The following is a 20851-nucleotide window of genomic DNA, read 5'->3' on the forward strand; positions in this document are numbered from 1 at the left end:
GACAATCTGCAATGCCATCAACCCAAGGGACCACTGTGACTAAGTGAAGGAACCATGTCATGAGGTACAACCAGGGGATGTGGAATACTGGGGACCAAGAAGAGAAGATACTGTGGGGAAAGAAAACATCAAGAACTATAATTCAAGGCTTATCAGGATGTCCTTTCAAAAACAGATTAAACATCTTATGTGTCACCATGGAAAGCAATATAATGATGAATGAGTAAAAATCAGAGAGAAGGGGGCTTTCTAATAATCAGGTACATCCAACATTTTATAAACCATGTATTTCTCTGTTAAACAAAACTTTACTTGTATAAAGTAACAGTTTGATCACTGAAAATTTAGCATCCCAATTGAGATGGTACATACGAGATTTTAAAAACTTAGTTTGAAAAAATATATTAAAAATATCATTAATAATTGTTTTTATCAATTGATTATGGAAATAATAGCTTGTATCTATTGATTTAAACAAGATATATCATTAAAATTAAATTCACCTGTCTCTTTTTGCCTTTTTTAACATGGCTACTAGGAAATCTGACATTACATATGTGGTTTGTATTATATTTTGAATGGACAGTGCTGGTCTAGAGAGATGGGCAGGGCCCTGACCATGACCTTCATCCCCTCAACTGGAATACAAAGTTGAAACAGAAGAAGTGCAACTCACAAGCATATGAAGAGATGATTTTTTTTTTTTGAACTTCAAAAATGTAGGGAAATGCAAACTAAAACAATGAGATATCACTTTATCCACACAGACTGGCCAGAGGTAGAGAGTTAGAAAAACTAGACAACTGGAAGTGTCAATGGGGATGAGAAGATCCAGGGCACTCCTGCATGGCTGGCAGTCATGGGGACTGGAGCAGCCTGCCTGGACAGCAGACTCACCCAATGTGGTCAGAGTCAGTGTATGTGTTCCCTACGGGCCACCGACTGCCAAACCATCCCCCGCAGGTTCATTGAGGGACGTGGACAGAGTGTTCACTGTGGGGTGGTTTGGTGTGCTGGAGATCCAGGGGCAATCTGGGAGTCTGTCACCAGCTGAAATGTGGTGGATACTACCCGAGTCGTGTGCAGCCTTTAGCAATAATGAACCTGAAGTACATACAGCCACACAGATGGATCTTCACAACCTAGTGCCGCACTAAAAAATGCTTTAAATTAAATAAATGGATAACAAAAAGAGAAAGAAATCTATAGTAAAATACCATTGACTGAAACTAAAAATACAGGAGAACAAAAGAGAAAGCTTTTTTTTTTCTTTTTGCAAGAATCCGCACGAACAAAAGGATACACATCAGACTCATTCTAATGGTTTGTCTAATGGTGGGAAGGCAATGGGAGTGGAAAATGAGGAAAAAAGGATGAACTAGAAAAAATACATAGGGGCACCTGGGTGGCTCAGTCGGTTAAGCATTTGACTCTTGATTTCGGCTCAGGTCATGATCTCAGGGTTCTGGAATGGAGCTCAGTCGGGAGTCTCTGTGAGGATTCTCTCCCTCTCCCTCTGCCCCTCCCCCTGCTCATGCGCTCTCTCACTCGAAAGAAAGAAAAGAAGAAAGAAAGGAAGAAAGAAAAAAAGAGAAAGAAGAAAGAAAGAAAGGAAAGAAAAGAAAAGAAAGAAAGGAAAGAAAAGAAAGAAAGAGAAAGAAAGAAAGACAGACATGAATGAAAGAGGAGACACAGAACCACGCCTTGCTTTTCCACTTGGTAGCCCCGGAGAAGTCACATAACCTCTCTGAGCTTCAGTCACATCATCAGCAAATAACAAAAATCCCCACTGAAGAGTGTGAAGAAAAGTGAATGTGCAGCGTGTGAAGCATCCAGCACAGCACTGGTATATCCCAGGGCTCCTTAAATGGAAACAGCTATTAGCGCTTGGAGTTCACGCAGGTTCTGCTCACGCTTTGAAGCACATCCTTCCTCCTCTATTAGGCACTGCTGCTCACAGCTTATTTAATCTCTGGCCAACCAGGCGTCGATGGAGAAAATAAGGGGCCATCATTCCGATGTTAGGTAGTTATAAAGGATTATCCTTTATCTTACAGGAATTACTCTCACTTTGCAAATACTTCTTACATCCAGAATGTGCTCTTTATTTATATACAGATGAATAAATTATCACTGTTATCTATCAGGAATACAAACCTAAATTAAAGCCTGAGGAGACATAAATAAAAAGAACTAACATGATTCAATGACAGAATATTAAGAAGTTCTGAGAAAACTGTGATCCCTCCCATACATCCCGCTGCTCATCTCCTCTCATCAAACATCACACGACATTAGCACAGAGTGCCCTAATTTACTCCTCCTTGGTGCTGTTGCCTATGAGCTCAGGTAGTTTTAAAATGTGAATTCCTCCAACATTGGCAATTGCTAAATATTGTACACTTCCTCACAGAGTGGCCCACAGTATGCTCTATTTCTCTCTCTCTCTCTTTGGTAATATAAAATGGACAAAATGCCTGGCTTTGTGAACATGTCAGAGCTCTTAGTGCTCGCTCACAAGCACAGGACAAACAGAAATCAGTGAATTTCAACCCATTCAGGGCCTCTATGAGGCATCCGGAACTGCAGAGGGAAAAACAGCCTTTCTGTGTCACCCTCCCAGGCTCCCCTCCACCAACTGAAATCAGGTACCTACCTACTCAGTGCAGTTAAAGACTCACTCCTGCTCAGCTGCCAACTGTCAAGCTGTTCTGGACTGTTTTTAAATAGGGTGGGAGCCTCAGCTGTCATGGGAAGATCAGTGAGGAGCAGGTGACTGGTTCTTCCTGGATCCCGCCCACACCCACTGGACCCAGACTCTTGGCTGGAGACGTGGCAGTGGGCGCACCTGATCCACCCTACACTGGGAGAGGAGGAAGAAAGCTCTGCTCCTGGAGAAACGGGCTTAGATTGTCTTCAGCCTTGAGGCTTTCCCTTTAGATGATAAAATGCTTGTGAATAAGTGAAATCTCAACAGGACCTAGCACAGAATTTTTTAAAGTTGCCAGGGTATAGGAGCTCCCATTGGCAGATCAATTAGAAGGACAAGGAGGGGATTCAGTGCTCACCAAAGGAGACATGCACTTTGTGTGAGCTGCCCAGGTTACAGGGGTGGGACTGGAAAACACAGATGGGCTGCAGCAAAGAAAGGTAGGATGCACTCAGGTAAGAGGGCTTAAAAAAAATAGAGAGAGGAGTACTGGGAATAACAGTGATAGCAACTAACATTTATGGACTTCTCAACATGGACCTGGCACTATTCTAAGAATTTTACACACAAAAGTACTCTGTAGGTAAAATGCTTACAATGCAAATATAAAAGTGATATTTTACATTCTTTCATTAATTCATTTTGTCCTCAAGTAAGAAGAAAAAGTTGTACTAGATTGTAACAGAGAAAAGGAGAGTGCGGATTTGCGCTTACAGGATGTAAAGAGGAGGAAAGGACAGGGCCACAGTCAGGGAGGAGAGGGCATGCAAATTCCCAGGTATTGTCTTTCAGAACAAAGCTTTCCTAACACTTGGCAAATGAGAGGTTCAATGTATCCTTACAGGTTGCCAATGTAGTTGCCATCTGGAAAGATTTAAGTTTACTCAAAGACTTGGGATTCATTTTCCATGTTTGGTCAAACCATTAACAATGAAAAATTAGATTCATAAGACTGTTTCTTGAGTCCAGAAGTAAAAATTTTAGACCATGGGTGAGTCTCTTTTCATCTTAATTGTCTTCTAAAAATAATGTTATCATCCTGGCTTTACAAATACAATGACTTCTGATCCGATAGGGGTCTTGGTTTATAAAGGCAAGAGGGCCATGGAAAGCAGAAAGACTTTTCCAACAAATAGGATCCTGTGATCCCATTAAGACAAGGTTAATCATACAAGGGTTGTTAAGATCTGATTTATGTTCCAAAGTCTGCAACCTCCAAAACTGATAATACCTGCAAGAGAAATGCCATGGGCTCCAACAGCACAAAGGAAGAGGTATAGGAACTGGGCAAGAAAGGTGACCTCACACCAAGGGCAAGGAAGGCTGAAGAGCTGTATGATAATCAGGAAGAGATGGAATGTCTGTGGGTGCCCGCCATTTTCTGTGGCGCTCAACACGTCAAGGATGCTCACTGATCTGTTTCAGGGCCTCCGCATGCTGTTACCTCTGACTGGCTTGCTCCTTTCACTTCCCCATGTCTTCCTTCTCACGGGTCTCTTCTTAAATGGTGTCTTACCAGAAAGACTTTTTTCACCCATACCCCCACCATCATCATCACCCTGCTTTGCTTTCCCCCGAAGCACTTATCACGACCTGATATATTATGTACTTCACTGTTCATCCCTGTCTGCCCCAGCCAAATGCAAGCTCTCTGAGGTCAGGGAACCCACCTGTTGGGTTCACCGCTGCAGCAACAACCTCTAGAACAGTGTCTATCATGCCGCAGGGGCTCCATAAATATCTGTGGAATGAATGAATGAATGAATCTCCCATTCGGTCTTTAGTGATTAGTCTTGCTCTTGATCCTTCATTTAAAAGCCGACTCATCGACTGTCAGTACTAATCCCTTTATTTATTTTTTTAAAGATTTTATTTATTTATTTGTCAGAGAGAGAACACAAGCAGGGGCAGAAGCAACAGAGGGAGAAGCAGGCTCCCCGCTGAGCAAGGAATCTGACGTGGGGCTTGATCCCAGGACCCAAGCCAAAGGCAGACACCTAACCAACTGAGCCACCCAGGTGTCCCTGTACTAATCCCTTTATTATTAACAGAAGGAGAAAGTAAGAAAGTGCAGCATAGTAGTTAGAAGTATGGACCCCAGAACCACACCACCTGGTCTCAAGCCTGGCTTCACTGCTTCCTCAACAGCACTATCCAATAGAACTTTCTGCAGTGATAGAAAGATTCTGTTCCACACAGTCCAACACAGTAGCAACTACCCACATGGACGCCTGAAGTGTGCCTTAGTGTAACTGAGGAAGTGAATTTTTAGTTTAACTTAAATTTAAGTAGCAGCATGCAGCTAGAGGTTACTGTGTTGGAAAGCACGGTTGTAGCCATAGGATCCTGGGCAACACTTCCTAATCTCTCTATGCCTCCAATTCCTCCATTTCCATCAGTGAAATGGTGGTAGTAATAATCATAATAACAACACAGCAGCAGCACACCACAGGACTTAGTGAGGATTAGATCGGGCAACAGACAGAGCACTGAACGGCACCTGGTATGTAGTGGGCTCCCTGATTATTAATGGCACTGCTGTGGACAAAAGAAGCAGGCTTTGCAATAACACTGTGTCCTTACTCAGACACAACAGCAATAGGAACCTGACATATAAACCAGACATGGGGAAATAGAGGCACTTCCACAAAGTAACATTATATCAAATACGTGAGAAGTCAGAGAACTGGTGAATGTAAGGGACATCTAGAATAGCATGCCACCAAGCTGACAATTTTAGTTGACTATACATGTTACTCTTCAATAAAATAGCAGTTACCATAGCAGCCAGACATCACAAAGTCATTTCAAAATCAGAGACAATGAGCATTCTTCTTAAAAGAATCCTTGTGAACAATGCAACTGAGCAATATAAGGAAAGGGTTCCCTTGTCTGGGGAGGGGTTTATCGTAGAGAATAATTCATTCCTTAGCACCTGTCCCCAGTTTTCCAGATCTACTTTAATGCACCCAAGATTCTACACGTTTTTCTTATTTCTGAGGATTTACTTAGGTGTTTTATTTATTTTTTTTTTAAAGATTTTATTTATTTATTTCAGAGAGAGAGAGAATGAGAGACAGAGAGCATGAGAGGGAGGAGGGTCAGAGGGAGAAGCAGACTCCCTGCCGAGCTGGGAGCCCGATGCGGGACTCGATCCCGGGACTCCAGGATCATGACCTGAGCCGAAGGCAGTCACTTAACCGACTGAGCCACCCAGGCGCCCTCATGAAAATACTTTGAAAAATAATAAGATATTAGACACTGAGTCTCACAATGGGTGTGAAAGTTGGCTTTGTTTTTATAATGCATTAACATTAGAAAATCTGGTATTATAACTATTTCATCAGTACTGATTAATTCCAAAAATTCATTTAATCATCTCAGTAGGTGCTGAAAGTGCATTTAATAAAATTCAACATACATTCAAAATCTAAAAAGTTCTTGTAATGGAGGAATGTAAGTGAACTTTCTTAACATAATGAATAGTATTTGCATCTGTTGCATAAGTCATACTAAACAGTGAACCATTTCCTTTAAAAACGGGAACAGTGAGGCATCTGGGTGGCTCAGTCAGTTAAACATCTGCATTCAGCTCATGATTCCGGGGTCCTGGGATCGAGCCCCGTATCGGGCTCCAGCCCCGCATCGGGCTCCTTGCTCAGCGGGGAGCCTGCTTCTCCCTCTCCTCTCCACTCGTGCTCTCTCTCGCTATCTCTGTCTCTCTCTCTCTCAAATAAACAAATAAAATCTTAAAAAAAACAGAAACAGTAAAAAACCTGTGACTCGAGAATATGCACATTAGTGATAAAACTATAAGGAATGTAGGTTAGTAACACAAAACTCAGGGAAGTGGCTACCTCTGGGCAGATATCATCAGGAAAGTGGGTAGTGGATACACAAGTGGTCATTTTATTGTTATTTTTTAAACTATACACACAAAAACACACAGGCACGCACACACAAATATAAAGTATAGTATGCATAATGTGTTTACAGATGAACTGAAACAATGATTCATTCTGCAAATGTTTGGCAAGACCAGAATGATGGCTGGTCTGAATAATGTGGTAACTACAATAGAAATTTAAGTCACTTTCTCTTTCATTGGACAAGTTCAAGCTTGCCTCCGTGTAAGTCATATTTCTACACTAAACTTAGATAATACTTTAACGTATTTGAGAATAAATTCCAAATGAACTGCTCATGTCACCATGAGACTTAAAGAGAAAGAATTGTATGCGAGACTCATTCTATTTCTTAAATAAATCTATCACGATTAAAACTTTAATGTTCAGGGACCACCTCTCACAATCACTAGGTTGGTTTTTTAGAAACCTTTGTAAAAAAATCAATTCTTTAATAGTACACAGTGGAAGGGAACAGCACTTGTCAAATGAACTCTTATTGATTACAGAACTTTTCCCCCTTGTTCTATGCACATTAAACTCAGCCCCCAAATTCTAAGAGGTCCCACAGCATTGCTAGTGTGCTGTACTGAACCATAGTATCAGTAGAGTTCCAGATTTTCTGCTTGGCCTTTTCAGGCACAGACATTTCGGCAGGCCCTGGGACCAGGGTGGGGGCATCGGGGCTAATAAGGGGGAATTCTGGTGAGGATTTTTAAAAATGCTTTGTGAGTATGAGATGGGGAAAAAAAGTTTGGCATTGAGCAGGAAATGTGCTTTCTGAATTTTCCTAAGAACTTTCTGCACTTCAGGTTCCCAAAGAGATAAAATAGAAACCAGATTGAGTTCAGGTCCCACTTAAAAAAAAAAAAAAGAAAAAGAAAAGAAGAAAGGAATTTGTGTGTTCTCTGAGTGGCTTCCAGTGGAGACAACTATGTGTGGGTATAGAAGGCACTCATTCCTTCTTTTTATTTTGTTGTATTTAAGGAAAAGGCGACTAGAATATGTAGGTAGGAGCTAGTAATGAAATTTGGTGTCCAGTTTTCTATTCTCAACATATGAAGTATTATTTGCCTATAGCTGGGGTCCATGGTGTGAGTTCCTGTAAACATTATTTTTAAAGTCCGAACAGTCCCTAAAGTTTCCCGGGGAATGTAATTTCCAATTCTACTTTTTTCATTTCCAAAACGGGCTCAGGCTGCTGCAGAGATGCAACCATAATGCATAGTTCATGACCACCAAGATCAAACAGCTATTTCAAATTCTGCAGTTCTGAATTCCTCTGCTTCTTTTGAATTCTCTAGTAACCTACCTCCAGTGACCTGTTAATTCTCCAGTGATGTCCAAGTTATTCCAAAGTGTCCATCTCCAGGCTAAGAAAAAAATAGCCAAAATGTTCTGATGGGGAAAGACCATCCCAACAAGTCCTCTACAAAAGTAGGCCACTGAAAAGTCACAACAGCTTCTTAAAAGGTCAGATAAGTTACAGAGAGTTAATTTCAACGAATTTATATAAAGACAAAGGGCTACAGAAAAGTCCAGGAGGAGTTGGGTTTTTTCTGGTAGATAAAGCAGCTTTCCGTTCTACTGGCTGTATTCTGAATGGATCCCTCTTCTTATTCTTTTTCACCCTTCATATTTTATCCTCCACTGGCTACTCTCTAAAATGTTACCTTGCAAGGAGTATCAGGGGGGAAAATGACTCTGGACCTGACCTTATAAAAGACAAAGTTCCGAGAAACACAAGATGACAGGGCTGGAGCTCCCTCTAGAGCCCATCCTGCACTCAATGGAGGGGGCTCAGTAAAGTGAAGTAGGGGTATGTAGATCCTGGCCCATTTCCCCATGTGAGTTCATCTTGCTGGAGAGCCCCTTCCAGCAGAGGTCAGGAAGAGAGGAGCTATTCATTATAACCTCCAGGACACAGCTGGGACACTGCCGGGCAGTGCTCACCAAACATCTCTTCACCTGCATGTCTAAAAGCAGAGTCTGATGGAGCATTCCTACTTAATACATTCTCTTGTCAACATCAACTCTGGATATTTACTGCACATGGGATCTTGATACTATGCGGAGCAGAGAATGTTCATCTGTTCATTATTCAATTCAGTGGTTTGGGTCATAGTCATACATGTACAAGCTGATATTCTCTTCTTACAATAGCTGATGACTTTAAATTTGAAATGAAAATACTGGGGCGCCTGGGTGGCTCAGTCGTTAAACAACTGCCTTCGGCTCAGGTCATGATCCCAGGGTCCTGGGATCGAGCCCCACATCGGGCTCCCTGCTCGGCAGGAAGCCTGCTTCTCCCTCTCCCGCTCCCCCTGCTTGTGTTCCCTCTCTCACTGTCTCTCTCTGTCAAATAAATAAATAAAATCTTTAAAAAAAAAAAAAGAAATGAAAATACTAATAAGAAGCAATGTTGAGTTTGTTTGTCTTGCCTTCTTTAGGAAAGCTAAAGAAATTCACAGAATTAACATGTTAAAAAGAGAGCAACAATCTCCATTTGAGCGTTAATCTGAGAATCTTAAATCACTACTTTCTTTGCTTAGGAAGAAAAAATAAAGACTCACAGACACAATATTGAGAAACCTAATTTTCAATATATTACAACTACATTTAAAACAGCACAGAAAAAAATGCTACTTGTAAATTGTTCCTGTTACATGATGTCATGATGTTACTAAAGATCAAGAATATTAAATGTTGCTTTTGATAACTGTCAAGAGGAAATAATTTGAGTAATATCTGATAATATTTCCCTATCATTTGGGGAGAACTTAATAAGAATGCCTAAATATTTATAAGGGTCTTGCCATAATCAAAAGATCAACTGGTCCACAATGCCTTCAAAACATGGCTTCTCTTTTTAAGTTTATTTAGCTGAAGTTATTAAACAGTTCAAAATTATCTCCAAAATACATTTTGGAGATAATGACACTTTGAGTCATTACTCTAGACAAATAAAATGGAAGAGCTAGACCCTGTTAACACCAACTTAAACTCTTAGCTGAAGATGGTGTTTTGTTAACACCAACTTAAACTCTTAGCTGAAGATGGTGTTTTGTTAACACCAACTTAAACTCTTAGCTGAAGATGGTGTTTTGTTAGTAATGCACAAAATCCATTACGGGAAGCACAATGGCATTTATAGAACACCGTGCAGTTTCTAAAAGGCTTTCACAGCCATTATCTTACTGGATCCTCAGAACAAGTTAGGTCCGGCATACACAAGTTGTGAAACGACACTGTCCTTCTTTAAGTTGGGTATTTTGAGTTCCATTTTTCTGTCTACTAAATTTTCTGAATCCTACCCACTCCTCCAGCCCTGCTCTCTTTGGTGGTGGTAGAGTAACAGTAACAACAGTAGACCTAGCTAATATTTATTGAGGGCTTACTGTGTGCCGGGTCCAGTTACAAGTGTTTCACGTGCATTAATTCAATAATCCTGAGAATCCTAATAGATAGGTACCTTTATTTAAAGTCTCACTATATTGAGGAAATCTAACTCTGGATACCTGCTTGTCTAGGATTGTTCTTTATTTGCTTTCTTCTTTAATTGCATCCTAGCTTTGATGGTTTTCCTAACATTTACTTTGTCGGTAAATGCACAGCAACAACTAGTTGGCAGATGATAATATTTTTAATGTCCATAACTTGTGATCTCTTTTTATCTGCAACACAATTACATACATCTTAGAAAAAAATGAACGAAGTGAAGAAAATGAAAAGCCAAGAGTAGTTAGATGACTTGCTCAAAGTCATCCAGCCAATAAGTGGCCAAGCCAAGATGCGCATCTTCTGGCCACATGCCCAGTTCCCCTTCCTCACCCTGATGCCTCCAGAAGCTGTCCAAGTCTATTATTAACCTTCCTGGAACTGTGTCTGTGACTTGGCGATCCTGTCCAGTGGCATCACCACATTCACCACCGCCATCGGTAAGCAAATCTATTAAGAACATTCCTGCATTTGATGCAGGGCAGAAATGGGTGACAGAGCCCTTGGCCTATAGGAATTCAGTCTCAGAAAAATAGCACTGAGATCAGAGGTGTAACCAAGAGGATGCTGTGGGCAAAGAACCACCCAAGCTCTAGCTTAGGGAAATGAAAAGGAAGAGAGATGAGGAATACCTCTCTACTCCTAAGCAGGCTTGACGAGAAAAGTCTGGTAAACATTTGGCAGTTATTTTCCCTGTTAAAGATCAGCCCCTTCCCTTGATACAGCATGGTGAAAATGCATATTGAACATATGTACTAAGCAAATGCACATAAAGTTGGGAGACAAACGAAAGTAGTAGAAATAGAACTGCACTGGGAATCAGATGCATGAGTCTCAAGTCTATCAAGGTGTAATTTTGGCAAGACTCTTAATTTCTCTCAGATTCAGAGGCAACATTCTGCAGGGAAGGGGGCAAGTCTGATTTTGGCTCAAACCACTCACTGGTATGAGACCTTGAACAATTTTTTAAGCCTCAATTTCTTCATCCGCAAAATGGGTATAATGATATAACCTTGTAGAATTACCGTGAAGGCTAAATATACTAAACTAAAGGTTTTTGCAAGTGGTAGTTGCTCGATAGTACTTTTCCAATACTATTTCTTTACCTGGAAAATGAAGAGACTGCTAAATAATTATTAATATCCTTCCAACTTCTAAAAGCTTTTCAGTCTATATCCATTTGGCACTGGGTTAAGTACACTTGTTTAAATGTTTGTTTAGAGGTGGGCCATGTCATTTTTCGTAGCATGAATGGCCAATCAAATCACAGCTAGAAAAATAATTCTCTTTTTCAATCCACCTACAAACTAATTGGGAGGCATTAGCAATCAAGGCCATTAATGGAAGAAAGAAAAGCAAAGAAAAATGTCTCAAATAAGCTTATCTTTTACCCAATCTACCCTCTAATACAAAATGACCTATGAATTGATGCAAAACTTCCACAATTTTCCAAAGAAGAGATAGTTATTTTTCTAAATTCACACAATCATCTTTTCTCTAGAATAGTGTCTTTCAAACATTTTGACTACAGCCCACAGGTAAGCAATACACTGTACATTTTAATCTAGTCCACCTACACATATTTAAGTATTTTAAGAAATAAAGGTTTCACGAAACCCTTTCTATCTCCACTACATTCATATTTTCTATTGTTTTAATCCAAGCTTTAATGCTGATCATGATCTACTCAACTAATGTTGTGACCCATCAAAGGGTCACCAACCAGAGTTTGTAAAACATTGCAGTGCAGCATTCTTCTCTCTACGAAGGTTTTTAAGAAATGTCAACTATTCAGTGCTACTTCTAGTCCAGTTAACTGGTTAAAATGTAGATATTCCATTAATTAATATTTGGCATTACACAGATCCACAATATTGCTGGTTTTTAATCATCTGAATCTTAAATCTAATAGTCTAGCTTGCAACTATCTATGTTCTTAAAATGCTCTGTAAATATATTTATCCTAAATACTCCCTGTAACTTCCCTTTCACCATTAAAGCCATTACAGAAATCAATTTAGCTTCACAATCTGTAACTAGATTTTCAAAGAGAAACTATAGGAATTCTATTTATCAAGTTTCACAATGACCTTTTCTTTCTTTGGTTGGCTTATTTTATTTCTCCATATTTTCACCTGCCATAGAGGAAGTTCGATCATCTCTCTTTGAATAGCTTGGTATTAGAATCTATTATAACTCCTGAGAGGTGGGGGGAGGGGGTACAGCAGAGCCTTAATCTTCCCTTCTTGGGAATTGGGATTTGCACACAGCTTTGCACTGTAATGCACATTCCAGCTCTCTGCTTGTCCTGTGCCAATATATTTTTAAGCCATTGATGATATCAACCTCAATAGGCTTTTAATGTTATCAAATTCCACAGGCTTTGCGACCTTGAATTTCTTCTATCTTCTATTCATACTTCATTTTTTGGTGTCACTCTTCGCTGTCCCTGTCATTCTCCACAGCTGGATCTATTTGCCTGTTTCTCAAATACTGAGCCTTCTGTCAATGACGATACACATTTCCCATTTTGATTTTTGCAACCTCACTCTTGATCTTCATTAAAGCAAAAGAAGGAGATGCAGAGCACCCTGCCCCACCCCACCCCCGCCCCCGCCAAGACAATTTCCATAAGGAGTCTCCAGACACTTAAGCAAGTGGGCCTGTGATGCATTCTATACCAAAGCTAAATGAGCCATTGTTTTCTAAGTGGGCAAAGAATGAGAACTCTCTTGTTTCGTTAAGTTCTGCCTGTCTCTTTCTGAGCTAAGGCCTCTTTTCTGATCGACAATCATTTCTCACTGATTTCATTACCTTTCGCTGCTCTGCCACTAGCCCTTTCATTGATAAGTCATAATCTCAGAATTTTATGCAATTAGCCTAATTTCACTCAGCCTATCACTTAGGATCCTTTCTCATATTCAGCACACAGAGAGACAGCCCCTACAGTGCTGCCGATCTGGTTTCCCTAGTATGGGAAGATGTCGGAATCCAGGTAAGCAAGACCCGGTGTGCTGATCCCATGCCAGTAACCCTACTTTAGAAAGGTCTACTTTCTTCTTTCATTCTGTCCAAAAGTAGTTGGAGAGGGTTCATGTCTACAGTGGTCCAAAAATTATCTTTCTCTTGCAAACCGCTCATTTTTTTGTTTCATTTTAGCAGAAGAGATGAGAAATGATTTTGTTCAAGATTACAGTAACGACAGTTTAAACCAGGAATGACACTCTGACCCTGCACAGTAGGAGCGTCATAGACTCATAATCACAGTTGGAGAGCTGCATACTATTAATTATGCAAACATTAAGAATGCTAGTAGAGGCTGTTTTGTTGGTTTCTTTTTTGAAACGCCCCAATGACTTTTCATAACAGTTTTACGTTTGAGACATCAAATAACTTACCTACCATTTGCTATATGAACCAGCATCTTACTTTCTGTCATTATTAATATATTCTTGTTATTATTAAGAATAAAGGTCAGCTCCTTGGTCTTTCCTCGTTATCAAATAAAAATTCCAGTTGACTCATTATAAGCAAAAATCACATTAATTAAAGCTGGTGCTGACCCCCAAAGTTCTGGAAATTACACTTTAAAACTCTCCCAGTTATCATGCTATGAAGCCCCCAAATTAGAATTCTCTCAGGGTGTTTGCTCTTTGCTTCATGCCAGTGTGATCTGAAGTTCTCTCTACTCCTTTTCCACTGCCTCACACCACACACAGAAATGCACTGAGCCACAAACTCCACCCACAGGTATATGCTCTGCTCTGCTCTTTCCTTCATTGAAAATTCTGCTCACTTTGAAAGATTTCTAAGGTATGTACATAAAATGCAATGCATTGGCCTGGCCATCTGGATTCTCTGATCACATCATACCAAACGTAAGTGCTAATCACTAAATAATTGTTTTCAGGTTAAGCATTTGATGCCAATTCTGGTTAAGTAAGTAATTATTTATTTATTTATTTATTTATTTATTTATTTCATTATAGAAGTATGTGAGCACCTTGTTAACATTTCTCAATGGGTAAAAAGCTGTTAAACAAGCAGCCTCGCGCCAAAGGAAGAAAATACCTAACAATATACTGCATGGGTTATACGGGGTCTGTTATTTTTCACAGATGTTCACTTAAAATCTCACTATTATAAAAATCATTTGTTTTGACATTCACATTAATATATTTTTCAACATCTCTTCAAGAGTCAGATCCCTTGTCACACTGCATAAAAGCAAAAAGAAAGAAAGAAAGAAAGAAAGAAAAACAGTTTCTAAATTCTCATTTCAAATCACTTTCTTCTAAGTTTGACTTGGTAAATAGAAAATTCTTAGAAGTAGAACACGTCATCAGAAAATGAAAACTTCCCTCACCCGTTGTACACTCTTCCCTTTGCATCTGGGCAAGTGTTTGGAATGCCCTGCCATTTGAAAAACCCCCCTTTAAGGTCATTCTGCAACTCTGAATGTAGGATGAGTTAGCAGCTCTTTGAGGCAAGACCTCTTTCTCATACGCCCAGCACCACCAAATGGTAAAAATTGGTGATGTCCTGAGGGCCAGTCAATCCCAACCTGGTCCCCTTTGGAGACCCGCATCACAGCTCTGAATACACAAGGCCACCCGTCTGAGCAGATCTGGGGCAGGATCCCTGGCAGGTCCAAGAACACGTGTGCAATGATGCCCAGAAAGAGAAAAGGAAAGCCCAGAAGATACACCCCCCTGCTGTCTGGATTGCTCCTGAAGGTAATGTAAGAAAATTCAAGCTGGAATGGGGCCCCTGCGCTTATGAAAACCTGATCTTTTGATTCTTACATAAAACCTCCATTTTGAATGATGTTTTTCATGAGAAATCAAACGGTAAGGAAAAATTTGCTGAATCCTAAGATACAATTATGTCCTATGGTTGTAATAAAGATCGTTATCCCCACATCAGAAAAGACCCCCATTTGGGAATAAGTTCATCACGAATTAGGCTGTCATGTCACAGTCACTGCTGTCAAAGAATGTTGGAAGAGATCCTTTAGTGCAATTACTGCTGATACCAAAAACCAGTGAGAAAGATGAGCATCGTGGCTTCAAAGAATATACGACATTCACTTCTCAACATGGCATGGGGGAATTTTAAATCTCTCCTTTTTCACCCCATTGATCATTCATTCTTTCTTCTATTCAGTAACAATGTATTGAGTATCTACTCTTCGGTATATGGCATACATATACTACTGTGTGCCGAGACATAGCAGTAATAGCACACGAACCTAACACTCATGTAGTTCTTGCTTCCTCTGCACCACACACTGATCTCAGCAGACACATTCGCTCTTTAATCCTTGCACCAATCTCCTGAGGTAAGTACATGTCCACTTTGCAGATGAGCAACTGAAGTCCAGAGAAATTAATACCCTGGGTCATACACTTAGTGAGTGTCAGAGCCAGGGTCGAAACCCACATCTTTTTACTCCAGTGTCCATGATCTTGACCTTTATACGATACGAAGAAATACAGACATGGCTTTATGGAACATTCCATGTACTGGAGATGACAGACATTAAACAAACACACAAACACATTTATCATCTCAAATGGTGGTAAGGTCTATAAGAAAAGAGCAAGGTGCCATGAGATAGTTATCATGTAACATTGCAAAGCCTCTCCTTGCAGGCTAAGAAATGCAGTGATTACCTCTTGATGATTCTCATCTCACCTAAAGTTATACAATTTAAGAAAGCAAGCTGGCTAACAAAAGTTGGGAAAAACTAAGGGTGGGAAGCCGGGGAAAGTGACTGAGCGATTCAGCCCTTAACCCTTACCATAGAGCCTTGCCATCTTGGTGGCCCTTCTTGTTGATATACGCCAAATGGCAAGAGGGGAAGGACATGGCAAATGCAATCCCTTCTCCTAACCTCGTCCCTCTTGAATAAAGAAATCCAACCTGGATCTGGTGCCCCTTTTTCACAGAAGAAAGTAATTACCTCCTCATCTGCTGCCTTTGACCAAGAAGTCCATGGTGGATGTCTAAAAAACCTTAAATTTTACCTTAATGCTTTAGCTTATTCTGTTTTTTAAAGATTTTTTTTTTATTTTTAAGTAATCTCTACACCCAATGTGGGACTCGAACTTACAACCCCAAGATCAAGAGTCACCTGCTCTACTGAGGGAGCCAGCCAGGCGCCCCTTAATGCTTTAGCTTGTTAAAAAAAGAAAAGATTTGGTCTATAATGGTTAACACTTGGGCTTCTGGAAACAATTCCAGACATGGCTTATAGTCAATAAAACAAATAAACAAAACAACACCTTTATGAGACTTGGTTATTAACAGACTTGGAAACAGACCAAAACACTGACTTAAAGAACAAGAACACGGAAACAGAGAACCACGTTCCCAGAGCAACAAAATTCCTTTTCCATCCTGATTATTAAAAAAAAAAAAAAATCTGGACTTTATTACCCTAGCTGGCCAATTACAGATCTACCTCTTTCCTTTTAGTGTCAGAGAAATCATACAGAAAAAAGAAACGTCTCTCTTCTTCTCAAGTTATCTCTCTGTAGATTAGAAAAATTTTGCATCTCTAATTGTTATTACTTATTTTATGTATTATTGTTATGCCTTCAGTCTTTATATTAGGCATGGTCCATAAGTATAAGATTACATCCAGAAGTAGTATGACATATTAGCTCCTAATTCAGCACTCTACTGAGGTTAATAATGATTTACAGGGGAGAGAGAGGGACAGGGCAAGGTGTTCATAATAGCACCACTAATTATATGTGCTTCGCATATCTAGATAGAAGAGCAACATCATTTTCCAGGTCCAATAAATTAAGTACTTTTTCTAGTTCATTGTTCAGAATCATGAAAAGGATAACTCACAAGAAAGTCTCCTGCTCCATCATCTTCTTATCATTTCCATATGGGATTTTATGTTCTACTTGGCTCTGGTTTATGATGTTACTACGTGAGAATGCTTAGATACCTAAATACACAAGTTAATCATTTGACTTCCAGTGAAGGTTAAACAGTCTCTAATAAGCAAATAGCACATTAAGTCTCATCTTGCACAGCTTACAAATTACACTTGAGATTAGCCTAGGTTCAGTTAAATTTTAAGTATGAGAAGGCTTAACATTAAAGAGGAATACTATAAAGGTTAGAACCTAAACTTGGAAAATAGTTTCCATTATGCTAAATTTCTTGTTAGTGCCATGAGACTTTAAAAAAGAAAACCATGCTAGATGTGGCATTCTTCAAAAATATCCTCTATAACCCATTCTCTAAAAATCTGTGAACATAATTGACTTTGATTCTTAACTGCCCGTCATCATAATCATTCTTCTTTAATTAATAAATTGTATTAATAAATAAAATTATGTCCTTCTGTGGTTTATCCAGGAATAAAATATCAAATAAATTGCAAATAAAGGTTTTAGAAAGTATGCCTAGAACTTAAAAGCCTGCAGTCCTCCAAAAATGAAGTCCAAAAATGTCCAAATATCTTCATTAGTATGAAGGCCAGCATCACATTTTACATTGACATATGGGAAACAGGAGAGTATATTTATGTCAAACGTCTGAAAACATGACATCATATTTCACTACCCCAGAACGATTCCTGTGTGCTCTGTTCCAGAAAAAGAAAAAAACACTGTAATAGTTGTAGTTGTATTAACTTGAAAGCTGGTAATTCTTTCCCAAAGATAGTTTTCTTTCCTTTTTTAAAATAAAACAAAAACAAACAAAAAAAACTTGGGTTTAGAGCACAAAAACTCATAAAAATATTTAAGAATATGTTGTTGAGAAATCACCTGCAAATTACTTTCAGACCTTCGAAAAACAATCTAATTTGAATCATCAGTCTAAATAGGTCATTTGACTTAGAAAAATTAAAATTAGCTGTGCAGGGTCAATTCTTTTTCTAAAACATCTGCTTCCTCAATGTCCCATCGTCTTCAAAGTCAAACTAGAGCCAAATATCAGGAACAACTGTAATACATGAATTTATTCCAAATCTCAAAGTTAGTCTGCTCCTGAAATGACATTATATATATAAACAGAGGGTGTCCGTGGGGTGCTTGGAGCATTTCAGGAGGATAACAGTGTGAGGGGAGGGCGTGTTTTTCTGTTGGTGCTTACTTCTTTCCTTTCACCTGAACGTGTTCCCAGAACACGGCAAATTAAAATCAGCTGAGACACACTTCGTGCAAAGCAAATATTTCCATAATACAAGTTTAGTCTCCCACAAGTTTCTCTTATATCAACCAGAAGTATAAGAACATGAACTTTAATGCTCTTTTCAAGCACCTTTAAGGACTTGATCATCCTACAACACTCTGGTAAACTTGGGGAGCAAACCCCTACTCCCCAGAAAACCTCCCCAGGCAGAAGAATATGTACCAAATCTTGAAGGTAACAGCTTTTAAAAATAAAACGAAACACAATTTAGACAGTCTGACTGCCTGAGATATCCTATATTCTTCCACAACCAGATCATCCATAAAATCAAAAGGACCCAAAAATGTTGAAGCAGGAGGGTGTCACGTGGAAGGAGGCTGCCTTTAGAAGGCAGGGCATCCAAGGTGGCTAGCAGAGTGGGAATCCGCATCACCGGAAGTACAGAAAGGACTTAGTTTTGTTTCAGGACTCTCCAAAGCCACCGGGAAATGCATCCCCGTCCTTTCTGGGCTAAAAGTAACTTTGATGCTCAGAAAAAGTACTTTCATATCCTCCAGCTAGTAACAATCTATCCTCCACGGGCAAAAAGTGATCAGAAATGCTATTGAAAGGGGTTTTCCTCTCAACCCATCTCCCTAAAGCCACTTCCCCAAAATGAGATCTTGAGGGAATCTTGATTCCCTCAAGATCTCTGTTGAAGGATTTAATGTAAGGACCTTTGCTGACAGGGAAGCAAACTGAGGACTAGACATCTGGGGAATCGCTAAGGAATATTCTAAGCTACATTTTTCTTAAAAGGGTGAAACCCAAAACAGAATTAGCATTTACTCATTTCCAGATGGATGATGCATTTTTTATAACTGCCCGGGACAGAGTGAAACAGTTTCACTCCAGCACCACCCCCTCCTGAAGCAAAGACAGAAACAGTCCCAGAGAGGGACAGAGCAAGCTGACTCTCCTTCCACTACAACCTCTCCAAATCCGCTTTCCGCCTGGCTGTGTCAGCCCCTCCTTAGTTCCCCAGCTCGCGTCCTAAGCGGCCGGCCTCCCCTCCCCATCTTCAGCTCGGAGCAGACTCGGCCCAGCAACGGCCCTTCCTCCCGCGCGTCCCCCCGGGTAGTGTCCCCCGCGCTTGGGAGGTTCTGGAAAGCCCGGGACAAGGCGCCAGTGCCGGGCTGGGGAACCCCCGGGGTTCCGGCCTCCCAGGGCTCCAGCACCCACCCCCAACGCCAGAGCGGATTAAGTTGCTGGGCACCCAGCGGCGCGCACTGGCCCCCGTCCCTCCCACTCCCGCCCCTCCGGGCTCGGGCGCCCCGCGGTCCCCCCGCCTCCACCGAGGTGAGCGCGCACTCACCGGAGGTGAGCTGCATCCAGGCACAGATCTTGTACACCGTCGCCGTGTTGCAGAAGAAGAAGAGGGTGAAGCAAACGATGCAGGCGATGATGAGCATCATGGAGAGGCCGATGAAGAAGGAGGCGGCTTTGAAGGCGCCCGAGGGCAGCGTGGAGAAGTCCGTGAAGCTGCCCCTGCAGGTCAGCTCCCGGGAGAAGCCGTTGCCGATGCAGTAGTGGAAGAGCCCGAAATAGCCGGCTTGCGGGGTGTCCACGCCGTCGCCAATCCAGTAGGGCTGGATGAAGCACACCACGTTGACGATGGCAAAGCAGATGGTGAAGATGGCCCACAGCACGCCGATGGCCCGCGAGTTCCGCACATAGTTGGTGTGGTACAGCTTGGCAGCCTCCTGAGCCGGGAGCATCGCGGCGGCGGCGGCAGCGACGGCGGCTCCGGGCATTCTCCCCCTCCTCCTCCTCCTCCTCCTCCTCCTCCTCCTCGTCCTCCGCCTCCCCCCGCCTCTCCGCGCTCAGGAGACACACTCACCGAGCAGCGCGCGCTGCAACTCCCCTGCCTCTGCCTCAGCCCAGCAGCGCCAGTTTCAGAGTCTGCATCCTCGCTCCCGGAAGGAGGGCGGGAGAGCGCTGAGCACCCCTCCGGCTCGCCTGGCACAGCCTCCCGGCCCCCCTCCCTCCTGGCCCGGGCTCCAGCCCTCCTCACCGCCCTCCACCCCTCTTCCCGCCGCCGCCGCTGCAGCCGCTGCAGCTGAAGGCGGCAAATCCCGCGCGGGGCAGCGTGGCGCGCGAGCTCGGGCGCCCCCCACTCGGCTTCCCGCCTTCCGCCCCATCCCCCCCCGCCGGGTGCCCCGGGGCGCAGAGGACCGCGGCGACCCTGGAACGCCCCTCGAGCGGCGGGTGTGGGCCGGAGAAGCGGGCCTGGAGTTGGGGAGGGGGAAATCTAAGGAGGAAGCAGGAGCACCCACAGGGATCCTAGAGGCGATCCCAGGATCCCGGCTGGTGTTAGGGAGCGGGCGTGGGAGGCTGATTTGGGGAGCATTTCAGCACCGCACAGCAACGTGCTTCGACCTCTGCACCTTTGCGGAGGCGAGAGGGGCCGCGTGGCAGGTGCAGGCAACAGATGCAAGGAAGGGGAGACGTACTGCCCCCAAGAGCCTCCCTGTTACAACCACAGAACTGCCCCCTGGCCAACTCCTCGCTTGCCAGGTGTTCCACGAGGTGGAGA

At 41.9% G+C, this 20851-nt stretch overlaps 1 protein-coding gene across 1 annotated transcript in view; it reads right to left on the bottom strand.

The window, feature by feature from the left end:
• The window catches only part of LHFPL3 (LHFPL tetraspan subfamily member 3), a 555594-nt gene extending 535525 nt beyond the window's left edge, over nt 1–20069 (bottom strand). The window contains exon 1 of the mRNA XM_021682891.1: nt 19631–20069. Coding sequence (XP_021538566.1) covers nt 19631–20069 — 439 coding nt within the window. The remainder of the gene's footprint in view (nt 1–19630) is intronic.
• Nucleotides 20070–20851: the final 782 nt, after the last annotated feature.

Source organism: Neomonachus schauinslandi, chromosome 12 (assembly GCF_002201575.2).
Source record: "Neomonachus schauinslandi chromosome 12, ASM220157v2, whole genome shotgun sequence".
NCBI lineage: Eukaryota > Metazoa > Chordata > Mammalia > Carnivora > Phocidae > Neomonachus > Neomonachus schauinslandi.